This window comes from Populus euphratica, unplaced genomic scaffold (genome assembly GCF_000495115.2).
Source record: "Populus euphratica unplaced genomic scaffold, PopEup_1.0 scaffold447.1, whole genome shotgun sequence".
NCBI lineage: Eukaryota > Viridiplantae > Streptophyta > Magnoliopsida > Malpighiales > Salicaceae > Populus > Populus euphratica.
The window spans coordinates 38,330-52,322 of NW_011500335.1; the positions used below are offsets into that span (position 1 = coordinate 38,330).

Genomic DNA, 13,993 nt, shown 5'->3' on the forward strand with positions numbered 1-13,993 from the left:
AATCAAACAAATGATGAAAATCATCATCGACATCGCGTGTAGACATGTAACAACACACACAATAGTGAAAACCAAATAAAATCTCTAGGTAAAGAACTATGCAAGTATTATTATCTTGGTTTATATAAAAAGCTGAATAGTTCAAGACGTTGCGTTCACTATTTAGTTAAGTAAATCCAATATTATTTCACTAAGAAATGTTCAAAGCAAAAAATTATCTATTCTGATGTAGTAATTTACCAAAACAATATCTTTTCACAAATCTTTGAGTCATTTTCAAATTGGTGAGACAATTTCCATTCATGTGGGGGACTATTGAAAATTTGTTTTAAATAAACAAATTATAGGTGAATGAGAAATTAATCTCAAATAACCCTTGGTTTTCCCACTGAAAGAACTCTTAGTTTTTCTATATTTAATTCTTGATATATGATGGCTAATCAATAGTTGATAATGGTGAGAATTAATTCTTTAACATTTTAGCTTCCAAAATCCACTATAAAAAAAGGTGAAGAAAGAGTTTAAAGTAAGAATTTTTCATATTTTTACACACCTTTCCTCACCTAATATTTTAGTGTTTTATTCTCAATTTATGCTTTAATTTTCTTTTCAAATCTAGAGCTTAGATTCATATTATTGAGAGATATTTGATTTCATATTCTTTGGTTCAAAGACCTTGGTTTAGGAGTGCATCTAAACCAAGATGGCGGTGTTGAAATCTTGGGGGGAGGCATATTGTGTACATTCCAGTTGCACAAATGATAAGCAAGCTTTAAGGATAAAGAATTCATCATTGACAACAACAAAGGATTTATTATTTTAAAATATGTTAACAAATAAATACTTTTTTTGTTTTAATTTAAACATAGTTAATTTAAGTTTATTTCTCTTGAGTTTATAAATTTAAAATTGTATAAATTATAATATTTTCTAAAATATATTTTGTTTAGCATGTCTTTATGATAACAAATTACCCATCCATACTAATTATTTTTTAACTACAATCTGGTTACGATAAACTAAATATATTTACGAACTTCTATCTACAAAGGAAATGGCAGCAATGCTTTATATAACATGAGTGCTTTGAATTTGAATTGCACGTTCACAAGGGCATGAGGAAGATATTTCAAGAAAATGACTATCAAGGAACAATCTAATCCTTTCCTTTCCTTTTTTTTTTTTTTACAAGGAAAAATAGTTAAGCAAAAAAGAATAGAAATTAAATAGAAATCTCCTATCAGAACCATGATTAACCATTAATCGTCAAGGTGTTTTCTCAAAATACACCAATTTACCTGTTATTAGTAGATAAAATAATTTCCTTCACTTGTGAATCCCAAACAATTAAGGGTCAATATAAAAAAAACTTAATATAATTTATTCAAAGTTGTTCTTCATTTTTAAGCTCACAGCCTTAGCTGATGTGACTACACATGGTAACTCATTTTTAGTGATCAAACAGCTACAGTCTAGTTTGGGATCTGTTTCTGAACATGCTAGGAGGTGGGGAAATTAGGCAGCTCATGCATTCGCAAGATTTGCTCTTTGAAACAATGGCGATGGGGCTTGGGTTGATGAACCTTCTATTTGAATTTCTTCTATCATATCTTTGGATGTTGTTTGTTCTGATTAATAATATAAACTGGCTACTCCATCAAAAAAACAAAACAAGAATATAAAATTCAAGAGAGGACTAATGAAATTTATATTTAAGGATTAAATAGATAGTTTGTAAAACTGTTTAGATTAAGTAATTAATTTTATTAAACCGCAAGGATTGAGTTGTAATTATTAGCTCCATATATTTAATATTTTATAACTTAGGTCATATAGTTTATTAAAATAATTTAATTAATATCTTTGATATTAAATTAACTGGGGAAGGAAATCAGTATTCCTCTTATCACAAAGTATCACAAAGAAGTAAAAGAATACTTTGTTTTTATTATTATTTTAGTTTTATTATTTAGCTCATTTGATTTTTTAAAAAGTTGAGTTTCATAATTTATTTTAGTTTATTTTCTATGAGATTATCTCAATTTCATAACTTGAGTCATAAGTTTTATGAGTTAACTCAATTAACTTTTTTTTCTTTATTATAATTGATTTTTTAATTTTATTATTTATCACTTGGATTGATTACAAATTAAGTTTTATTATTTATTATTTATTTTATTTATATAATGTTATTTTATGACCATAATTAAGGACTTGGCAGGTTAAATTAGTTTGACTTGGGTTTTTTAATTGATTTTTTTTAATTTCAACTTTCAATGTTGGATTAATTGAGGATTGAGTTTTATAATTAATTTTGATTTTTTTATTGGGTTATCTTGGTCTCATAATTCAGATCTGTTAAGTTAATCTAAGTTGACTCTGATTTTTTTAATTGATTTTTTTAATTTTATTTTTTAATATTGGATTGATTGAGAATTATACTTTAATATGTTTTTTTTTTTATGAAGTTATCATAATCTCATGACTCAGATCATAGATTTTACATGCTAACTTGAGTTGATCTTGATCGTTTTAATATATTTTCTTTTTAATATTTTTTGTAAAAAGAGATGTCATCTTGAAAAAATAATTACTGAAACTATTTTTTTCTAATTATTCAAGTTATTTTTAATCTTGTCAAGTTAATAGAGTCACATCAAATCACTTTCTACACGGTTTAATTTTTTTTTTCTTGAAAACACATTAGGAATACCTATATATTTTTTAAAATTAAAAAAATAATTATCCTACTAAAACTTAATTGAATAACCTTTTATTATTTATTAGTAATGTTCATGATTAATTTAGTAGCATTTTATATTAAAAAGTTCTCATCAATCTTTTCATATTATTCCCTTTCTTTTTTATTTAAAAAAATAAAAAGGCTGAAAAGAAATTATAAATGGATCTAGGAAATAGGAATTATATATTTAAATGATGAAACCACTTGGACTATTAATTACCTTTCGCGAACTACAGGGACTAAGCTGTAATTAATTCCTTTAAAACCAATCCCTAAGATTTAGATACTTATAACCAGGTCCTTTATTATTAGGATTAATTAATTATTACATGTATTATGAGATTAAGCTTCCTCAACCTGTAGTTTTTTTTTCTTTGAAAAATTACCTATTTCCTATCAAAAAAATTCCCATCTTATTTACCTCTCTGTTTTTTTTTCAAAGATAAAAAAAATAAAATAGAAAAGAAAATGGAATTGATGAGAAACCCTACAAGGACTAAGTTTCCAATCTTATAGAACTACAGGGATTACGTTATAATTAACTCCTCACATTTTAAAAGAGCTCGTCAGTGTTAAAGGAAAACACGTACGAAAAGCCCTATACCCTTATGCTGGATTTCAAAAAATCTAACAGAACTGCTTGCTTTCTTTCCAGTAAAACCACACTGACTTGGAATTTTCTGCTCAATCAATAATGGGTTCGGGTGCGTTTTCAATTTTATAGCATCCAAGTCACTTAATTAGCAAAACCCCATGTATAAATTCTGTTATTTTCTTATTTTTAATTGTTGCGAATGTATTTTCAGATGCAGATATGGAGGATTATGGGTTCGAATACTCAGACGAAGAGCCTGAGGAACAGGATGTTGATATTGAGAATCAATACTACAATTCTAAAGGTTCTTTCTTTTCCTTTTTTTATATATTTTCTATTGCATGGGTCTTTAATTTCTTATTATTTGTTATTGTTATTTGGTGCATAATCAGGTGTTTTACTTGATAATCAGTAATGGGTTTAGTTGGTTTTAGGAGAAATTGATGTTGGGTGATAATGCTTGTTGAAGTTTATCTGTTCAAATTATTGGTTTTTTTTCTCTCTTAAATTTGGGTTGGATTTGATTTTAATAAAAAAAAAAAAAAAACTATTTTTTCTAGTAAAGGTTAGTAGAAATTTGGGTGCTTTTGAAGTGGTAACCTTTAGGATGTTTCTTTGGGTACTATTGTGTTTAAATTAAGCAATTTGGTCTCAAAGAAGTTTCGGAATGATTTTTCTGTCCTGAAAGGGTGATTATAGTCACAAAGTCTCATCAGCCTGTATGTAGATAAACAAGTGGTTGCTGTATGTTTTGCTTTTATCATTGTTGTATTTCAAATCATGATTTTTTTCCCTTCTCGTTATTATTTGTTTTCTTGGTTGAACAACTTTGTTGCATGATATTTATATTCTTTAGTGGGTTTAATTAGGCAACATCGTTGTAGCTTTATCTGCTAACTTGTGAATAGTAGTCTTAATGTAGTCAATTATTAGTTGTTCTCATCAGGTTTTTGTAGATGTAATTTTGCTTTTCCTTTATTTTGTTTCCATGCGAAGGTTTGGTTGAAACAGATCCAGAAGGAGCACTTGCAGGTTTTGCTGAGGTAGTTAGCATGGAACCAGAGAAGGCAGAATGGTGAGTGATTTTGAACCGTCTTGTGAATGAAATCGGATTCAATATTATATGCAGAATGCAATTACTTAATGTTTTTGATATTGAGCATATAACTCTCCATTTTTACCTTTCACTCTATCCCGTGCATTTTAATTCAGATTTTTTAAGAAAATTAATAATCATTAGAAGGATGGAGGAATCCCATGTGCAAATCAAGTTGGCAAACATTTTCTGCAATTGAGCTTTTGGTGATGTGGAAAAATCATCATAGTCGTGTGTTTTGTTGATCTTGTCCTAGCATGGTGTTACAACTGCACTAGTGAAATCCTATCAAGCTAAGGTGTTTCTTGTACTTTATATATACAAGTGAGAATCGTTGTGTAGCATGAGCTTTCTGTAGCTAGCAGACAAGTGGATGACTTGGCTAAAGACCTACTTGTTTAAAACTAATTAACCATACATAATTGTACAGAGGTATTGTGGGTTTGAAGCTATCTTTTCTAGAGAAAACCACTTTGAGAGTTCATTCAAGTGGTATTCTGAAAAACATGAGAGACACTCCTTTCCATCCAGAGACCAAGTGGGTTTTACTTCTAAATTTGTGTGATATACAGGTCAATATATGTCATGCATGCATGTACTCTCTCACTTAATATAAGTAAATTATTCCAGTTCAATATGTGGCAGTCTAATTGACTTTAGAGGAAGTTGAAAGGTCTTTTTTTTAAGAGAAATGGCATGAATGGATAACTGGACAATCATATCTCTTCCTTTGTCTGCTAATATTTTGTCAATGCTCTTGATATTTTAAAATACTTTACTCAGTTGGAGAGATGTCATGAAAGTAGTTAATAACCTTTCACTACGTGCTGCTATTCAAATTGTTTCTCTGTTCTTATGAGACAAAGACTGTTTTATATTTTCTTGTCTGCTCCACTAATTTCCTAGAGTTATTTATTTTTTTAAGGCGATGTTTGATAATAAAACAAATCTTCATCTTGTTACCAGGGGATTCAAAGCATTAAAACAAACGGTTAAGCTTTATTATCGATTAGGGAAATATAAAGAAATGATGGAAGCATACAGGGAGATGCTAACATACATCAAATCAGCAGTGACTCGAAATTACAGTGAGAAATGTATAAACAATATCATGGACTTTGTTTCTGGATCAGCTAGTCAGAACTTCAGTCTCCTGCAAGAATTTTATCAGACCACTTTGAAGGCCCTTGAAGAGGCAAAAAATGAGGTTGGAATTCATCATAATCTTCTTAGTGCCCTTTATGTCAAGATGTTTGTTTACACTGTTCTTGTGTTCTACAGAGACTTTGGTTCAAGACAAATCTTAAGCTTTGCAAGACTTGGTTTGATATGGGTGAATATGGGCGGATGAGTAAGGTGCCTTGTCTTTTTCATTTTCTAGCTCTCCTTTTTTATTGATCTGTAGTATTAGTTATGCAATTGATTCATTGTACACAACAGATTCTGAAGGAACTCCACAAATCTTGTCAAAGAGAAGATGGTACAGATGATCAGAAGAAAGGTAGCCAACTTTTGGAAGTGTATGCAATTGAGATTCAAATGTATACCGAAACCAAGAATAACAAAAAGCTCAAGGTAAGGATTTTCCGGTATTTAGTTTGTGTTTCTGCATGTGTATTTAGAACTGGATGATATAGTCTATACTGCAACAATTGTATGGCGCTTTCCTAATCTCTGTGAAGGTTTTATACCACTTAAACAAACATGCAGGCTTGAACTATTTTCTAGCCTTGAGGGTTGTTTTCTTTTTCCTTCAACATGCTTCGTTGACCATATGCTTTTGTGAAGTTTGTGAAATATAGTGCCATGTTCATGTAACAAGTAAATTCATTATTTTTTTCAGCTGATAACATGAAATTTTAAATTTGATTTATACTGGGCTTAGAGGACAGGTAATTTTAGGAGCTAATGTCCTGCTTTCATAATTCATTAATGAATATTTCTCAAGGTGCATGTGTTAGCTTTTAGGGAAGTCGGAAAAAACAGCAATGGAAGCACTCCTCAACCTGTATATTAACCTAATTGAGTAGGATTTCATGGTATTTGTGGAATTTGAACACAATGCTATGGTTTTTTATTATTTAGCAGTGCCAAATTGACAAAATTGTTAGGACTGTTAAGTCTTAAGAACAGGATTCAATTTTTTCTTAAGATATGGTGTTGATACTAAACTCAACATACACATGGCTTGTATCTGGGTTTCTCTGTTAACGTAGTTCAATTTTGGTATCCAGTATGGATTATATACTAACTTACATTAGGGATTTCTCATGTAAATATATTGCTTGTTTTGAATGGAAAATAAAGGATGTTGAGATTGCCTGAGTCATATTATTGTTAATATTGCTTCTCTAATTTTCATGTTATGCACTTTATTTCTTCTGTTTGGTTGACTTAACATACTTTTTTATGATGATTTAACATGAGTATTAGATTCTTTTGATTGATCATGTAATTGTTTATTAAAAATTTCCAGCAATTATACCAAAAGGCACTGGCTATCAAGTCAGCAATTCCACATCCAAGGATCATGGGAATAATCCGTGAATGTGGAGGGAAGATGCATATGGCAGAGCGTCAATGGGCTGAGGCAGCAACAGATTTTTTTGAAGCTTTTAAGAACTATGATGAAGCTGGGAACCAGAGACGCATACAATGCTTAAAGTATGTCTGCCTTCTCTTCTAGTTTTTTTCTTTTTTTCTTTTATTTTATTGTGTCATGTCATCATCCTCTCTCCCTCTCTCAAAGTATTAGTTTGTTTTGGTATCATCTACATCTTGACTCCTCAAAGTCTCAGTTATAAGCTTAGCTGGTTCAGTTATACGAGCTCTCTTCATCCTGTTGTTCTATGTTTACCAACAAAATTTGGTTTATTGAGTGAAACAAAATGCATCAAGACATTTGAAGGACTTCCTTCAGGAAAAAAGAAAGAAAAAAAATAGCGTCAATTGGAAATAAGCTTTTAAGATACAAGTTAGAAAAACTCACCTAAATTCCAGAGGAGTCAAAGAAATTTGCAAGATGCACTATCATGGCTTGCCAACTAATTCAAAGCATCTGGATACAAGTATAAAGTAACAAAATGTGGATTGAGAAATGGATTATATACATCATCAATGTGACATGCAATCATTTGGGTGATTTTCTCACAAGATATGTCTTGCCTTTACATTGCATCAATAGTCCATCATCAATGAGATCTCTTCCTGGATGAGAACTGCTGTTATGCATTTTGTCAAACATTTAACCATCTAAGTTTCATGGTTGACAGATACCTGGTTCTAGCTAATATGCTGATGGAATCTGAAGTTAATCCTTTTGACGGTCAAGAGGCAAAGCCGTAAGTACATTCATCATATATTTTACCCTAAAATTTGAAAGTATGGTTTTATTTATTCTTCTCCAACTCATCTGTGCATTCTCTAATGTTAATTACTCTTCAGATATAAAAATGACCCTGAGATTTTGGCAATGACAAATCTCATAGCTGCATATCAACGAAATGAAATATTGGAGTTCGAGAAAATTCTCAAGGTATGGTTAGTGGACTCTGATGGCAACTTTATCCTTGCGCAGTTGTAAACCTTGTTGTTGTCCCTCTGCTTGCATTGAAGCTGCTACTTGGGCTTTCTTCAGAGTAACAGAAGGACAATAATGGATGATCCATTCATAAGAAATTATATTGAAGATCTGTTGAAGAATGTGAGGACTCAAGTTCTGCTTAAGCTTATTAAACCTTACACAAGAATCAGGATTCCTTTCATATCAAAGGTGAAGGCAGTGGTTTCTTCTTAGCATTGCAGTATTGTGCACAATTACTGCAATACTGTTGTTTATGCTTTATTGTTATTATTTTTTAGGACCTTTTAACATTGACTGAGAATTTTAACTTGATTGAAATTTTTTAGTTATATATTCCCTAGAAACTTCTATTCCCATTACAAATCTGGTTGACTGGCAGGAACTCAATGTGCCAGAAAAAGATGTAGAACAATTGCTGGTTTCACTAATATTGGATAATCGTATTGACGGACACATTGATCAAGTGAACAGGTTATTAGAGCGTGGTGACAGGTAAAGTTTCTTCTCCTTTCATTCTGTCGTGGTTTACTGTTTGCTTGGCATCTGTAATTGCATCTTCATTATAGTTGTACAAAATGTTAGGCTTTTATTTCTGCCTGCCATCCTGCTCACTGTCAAATGTCTTGCAGGTCAAAGGGAATGAAAAAGTATACTGCCATTGAGAAATGGAACACACAGCTTAGGTCTCTTTACCAAACTATCAGCAACCGGGTGTATTGAGATTTTAGCAGGTTGTGTGATTTCCCTCAAGTTAAGCACTCTGATTGTATCAGTATTTTGGTGGATTCAAGAGCAAACTTTTCTTTTCTTTTGTGATTTCCCTAAGTTTGGCCCAGAATGAGTTTTATGTTTAATGAAGACACATTTTGAAGAGCAATGTGAGTGGAGAGTGTATAAATCTATAGCTTACTGATAATTTTGAAACTGAGAAAATTGAAGACATACATGACCATATCAGGCTATCAGACAGTTTTAGAGCTTTTAATTATTATTTATTTTGTGGTTTATTGGTTTATCTCCTTCTCTTAGTATCACATTGCTGCTGCTGGCCTTGATTTGTATATCAGTGGTGTTGGGGACCAAATAGAGAATCTTAAGAATCTCATAAGCTATAATGGATTTGCCGGAAACTGAGAAAATTCAAGACATACATGACCATATCAGGCTATCAGACAGTTTTAGAGCTTTTAATTATTATTTATTTGGTGGTTTATTGTTTATCTCCTTTTCTTAGTATCACATTGCTGCTGCTGGCCTTGATTTGTATATCAGTGGTGTTGGGGACCAAATAGAGGATCTTAAGAATCTCATAAGCTATAATGGATTTGCCGAATTGAGAGGCTCAGGCGGCCTGTGCTGAAGATTTGGATGAACTGGGTACTGTTTTCCTTTTTGGGCATGAAGTGATAAAACAGTTAACAAGCAAGTTGATGTATAATTTGTGGTGTCTGTTTTTTAAAGTATATTTATTTTTTACAATCTATTTTTAATATTAACATATCGAAACAATCCAAGAATATTAAAAAAAAAAAAAATCATCCAGCTGCTCTAAACACACGCTTGATTACTTTGGAATGGCGTTCTCCAGCTGAGGCACAGCCTCTCCTGGAACCTAGAATTGCATCGGAAGTATACTTTTTCATTGTGTCTTTCCGATGAGTCGATATGGATGGGGACAGTCTGTATATGTGGTAGATGAGATGCGGAAAGTTTGATAGTAACTTGTCCCTCTCCAGTGCATGCAGCAATTATAATAGTCGACTCTCCTTGCTGCCAAGGTGGCTTGATCATGCGGCCAAATGTCCGGACAAGTCTAGGCAGCCTGTTTATTTCTTGGGAATCATGAGAGAGGAGTTTTACTGCAACTGCAGCTGGATATAGTTCATTATAGATTGCTACGGTGAAATTATTATTGTGTCATTGAGTGGAAAAATGAAAAACTTGAGAGGTTTTGTTCCAGGGTGGTCTAGTTTTTTGTAGAGGTACATTGGGTATTAGAAATTTGTTAGGAGATGCATGAGGTTGTTTTTAGTTTTTAACCTTTTGAAATAAATTAATTATTTAGTTTTTAAAAATAATTTTAAAAAATTAAAATACTTATTTACCTCTCATCTTGATTTCTCATTTATTAGAGGGCAAAAAAAATAAATTTTTACAAGATAAAAATCAAGGCATGCGTCTAGGATAAATGATAGGCAGCTTGTGACTGGCAATTATTTTTTCTTTCCATCTTTTCTCTTCTAAATAAAATATATTTCTATCCTTTTTTTTTTAGATTTTTCAATTTCAGTCCCTATGTTTTTTTTATTAATTATTGTTGTCATTTTTCCATTTATAAAAAATTTATGTTTTCAATTCAATCTTTAAATTACAATTTTTCATATATTATTTTTTTAATTTGGTCCTTATTTTTTTATTTCTAATTTTTTTTCCTTGACTCTTTTGTTAAATTTTTGTTGGTTTCCAATTTTATCCTACAATCAAAGTTTATATTTTATTTTTTTCAATTTAGTTCTTATTTTTTTATTTCTTTTTTCTTTGTTAATTTTTTTTCTTTTCAATTTAAATTTTTTATGCCATCTAATTTATTTCTTATTTCGATTTTCACCCTGAATATTTTAATCATAATTTTTTGTGTGATTGATTTTTTTTCAAGGTTTATCTTTCAGCGTTTGATTTGTGAGGGAATGAGTTTCATAATTTTTTATTTTTTATGGTTTTGATCCAATGACACGTGTAATAAGTTTGAAAAGTTCATGGGATTCAGAATTATTTTTCTCATTTTCTTTTATAATTTTATCATTCTACATTATTAAAAAAATAATAATTTTATAGTTATTTTCAATTTCTTCTCTATTAATTTATCATAGTCTCATGATTTAAACTGTGGGTTTTATAAGTCTTTTTTTAATAGAGATTTTTTTATATTTTGTTTGTATTTAAGTTTTGAGGAATGTTTTTTATTTTATACTAATGAGATTTATTTTATAAAAACATATTTATTTTAAAATAATATGTTTGGCTTTACATAATATTTTTTATTTTATTCAATCATTTTCTTATACGTCTCTATTTATATTATTTTTTATTGATTTTAATAAATAAATCTGGTAGACACAAACGGGTAAATATATTGTTTTACATGATCAAATATCTTAGTTAATATTTATTTTTTAACTTTTATAAATAAATTTGATAAACATAAAAGGGTAAATATAAGATTAAATATCCGTAAATTTATTTTTATTTTATTTTTATTGTCAACAACTTCTCCAGGGCTAGTCTGTGAAAGCTTGGGGGTCCCTTGTGGTAACATTTCCATCGGAGTACAAAAATGGCTAAATGCTTGGACATGGCATTAGCTGGTTGAAAGGATAGGCATGTCCCCTTGGAGGACTGTTGGGCCACCATGTCTTATAGCCACATGAATTACTACTGAGCCGTAGCCAGGCAGTGACCTGGGCTCGGCCGAGAACGGAAACCCCTTTTTCTCCATTAACATTGTTCTTAATCAACCTCAATAGGAAAAGGCGAGGTTCTTTTTTATTTCGGTGTTAAAGCCAGAACATAAGGTAATCTTACAAGGGAGACCAGTAACAGAGCTAGTGAAGAGACTCCAAAAAACCATCTTTTTCTTGCCATCTACACCAGCCTTGTTAAAATTTCAGAGAGAAAGTTATTAAATCCATGTGGTCTATTATCCAGCTCACGCCTAAGATGAGAATTAAGTATATTTTTCTTGAAAATGTAAAGTAGTCAAGTCATATAGTAATGATTTTTTAATTTGAATTTTTTATATGAAAAAAAATAAAAAGCTTGCGCCAGGGGTTTTAATTTTATAAGATCCCTAAAATTCACTTGTGGAAAGTCTGTCCATGACGGTGAAAATAAATTAATTCTTTGGTTTCGGTTTCTTCTTGTTTTATGTTATGTTGAAGGAACCATCTTTTCTATTGTTAGGGATAAAAAAAAATAATTAACCTTTTATTATGCTGAAATTATTGTGGACTCTAAATATTTTTTAATAATTTTTATTTTGATAGTTGAATCGAAAGGGAAAAGGTTAAAGTGAAAATATCGGGTTATACGAGAGCCGGTTGAAAGTTTCGTTAAAATATTTATTTTAATCTCTATATTGTTTAGATATTAGGTAATCGATCCTTTGAATTTGAAAATAATATATTTTGATATCTATTTTTTTTTTAGTCCTTATATATTGGAAGGAAAAAGAAGGAGTTGTTAAAATTTAATTTAGAAAAAGAAAGTGGTTATTGAGGAAGATTCTGACCACCAAAACAGTTGAGTTTTGTGTTGAAAAATTTATATGATAAAAGGGGTTATATTTAGCCTCTCATTTTTTTTAAACTTTAAAACACCTAAAATAATATATCTAAGTTCAGTAATAATTTTTATTTTATGTGGATTTTAGGTTTTAAGGTTGTTCCTTAGCTTTTTTGTGGCCATGTATTAGTTTAATAAGGTTTCTACGATGTTTTTGGTAAAAAAAAAAAAAGAGTTAAAAATGAGATTTCGAGTGGGAAAAAAAATAGAACCTTATTTTTTCGACCACCATAAAGGCTAAATTCTAGGTTTCTTAGGCGACGCGTTGTCTACTAATTAGGCGACATGTCCTTTTTTTAATAATTGGGGAGCGCACGTTGTTCGTCTCATTAAACTTTTTTTTTTAAATAGAGACTTGCACTTAGGTATAGCCTTGCTGAGCGAACCATTGCTTTATTGGGCAGGCATTGAGCGTGGCTTCCTAAACCTAGGGTCTGACCTAGTTCCTTTGTTATTTTTAGTTTTAGTTTTTTTAAATAATGCATTATTTGTGAATTTTTTTCAAATAAATTTTGGGTTTATGTTTTAATTAGATTGTGATTATTTTTAAATGATATTAGGTATGTTTAATTTTTAGAGAGGTAGATATGATTCATTTGTGATATATTTTTAATTTTATATAGATTAATTTTTAAAAAAATATTGATTTTATAAGATTTTTCTTATGCGTAACCTTGCATTGTTTTTTTAATCATTGTTTAATAAATTTTATGTATGTATCTTTTTCTAATACAAATTTATTTTATGTGTTTTTCTATTACAATTTTATTTTGATAAAGAAATTCATTATATATAATCAGGTAAATTATTTGTATTGTAATGTAGATATCCTAATCTTCATTTTTCTCTTGGTTTTTTTAATTTTATTATTTTATTGTTGATGATTTTTTTCATTGCTTTACACCATGGTTATTGAGTTATTTAATTAAATACGTGTATAAGTTTTTTTATTTACATCTAGGAGTATTTTTTAGTGTAAAAAAACACATTGAAGAATTATGTATATTTGTTTATTTTATCATGTTTTGATGTTTAGGATTTGATGCTTATTCTTATGAGTATTTAGTTTTTTTTCCTTTTTAAAACCATAATTAAAACCATTATTTTATGTTTTAAATCTTGGTTTTGTTTATCATGTATTTAGTTTTTTTATTGATACATTTTCTTTCTTTTTACAATTAATATGAATTCGATGAATTAATAAAGGCTTTTTTATGCAAAAAGAAGACATCTAGTGACACGACTAAAAGATTGATGTCTTCTCCCAAGTGCAGGAGTGTCGAAGTAATAAATAACTGACACGACTAAAATATTGATGTCTTCTCCCAAGTGCAGGAGTGTCGAAGTAATAAATAACTGACACGACTAAAATATTGATGTCTTCTCCCAAGTGCAGGAGTGTCGAAGTAATAAATAACTGACACGACTAAAATATTGATGTCTTCTCCCAAGTGCAGGAGTGTCGAAGTAATAAATAACTGACACGACTAAAATATTGATGTCTTCTCCCAAGTGCAGGAGTGTCGAAGTAATAAATAACTGACACGACTAAAATATTGATGTCTTCTCCCAAGTGCAGGAGTGTCGAAGTAATAAATAACCCGGAAAGACCGGGGTCGAACCACAGGGAGATTA

The 13,993-nt window shown here is 30.1% G+C and overlaps 1 protein-coding gene across 2 annotated transcripts; it reads left to right on the forward strand.

Moving 5' to 3' along the window:
* The first annotated feature begins 3,311 nt into the window (after nucleotides 1–3,311).
* On the forward strand, nucleotides 3,312–9,028 carry FUS12 (proteasome family protein). Of its 2 annotated transcripts, none has more exons than XM_011010072.1 (12): nucleotides 3,312–3,447; nucleotides 3,550–3,642; nucleotides 4,335–4,413; nucleotides 5,401–5,641; nucleotides 5,716–5,790; nucleotides 5,875–6,009; nucleotides 6,911–7,098; nucleotides 7,707–7,775; nucleotides 7,879–7,969; nucleotides 8,072–8,206; nucleotides 8,397–8,509; nucleotides 8,647–9,028. In XM_011010072.1, exons 1-12 carry the CDS (start codon nucleotides 3,438–3,440, stop codon nucleotides 8,735–8,737), a joined length of 1,320 nt encoding a protein of 439 aa, XP_011008374.1. In that variant the 5' UTR covers nucleotides 3,312–3,437; the 3' UTR covers nucleotides 8,738–9,028. The 2 variants fall into 2 exon arrangements, with proteins under 2 accessions (XP_011008374.1, XP_011008375.1); XM_011010073.1 differs by having other exon boundaries at nucleotides 3,556–3,642.
* The last annotated feature ends 4,965 nt before the right edge of the window (nucleotides 9,029–13,993 follow it).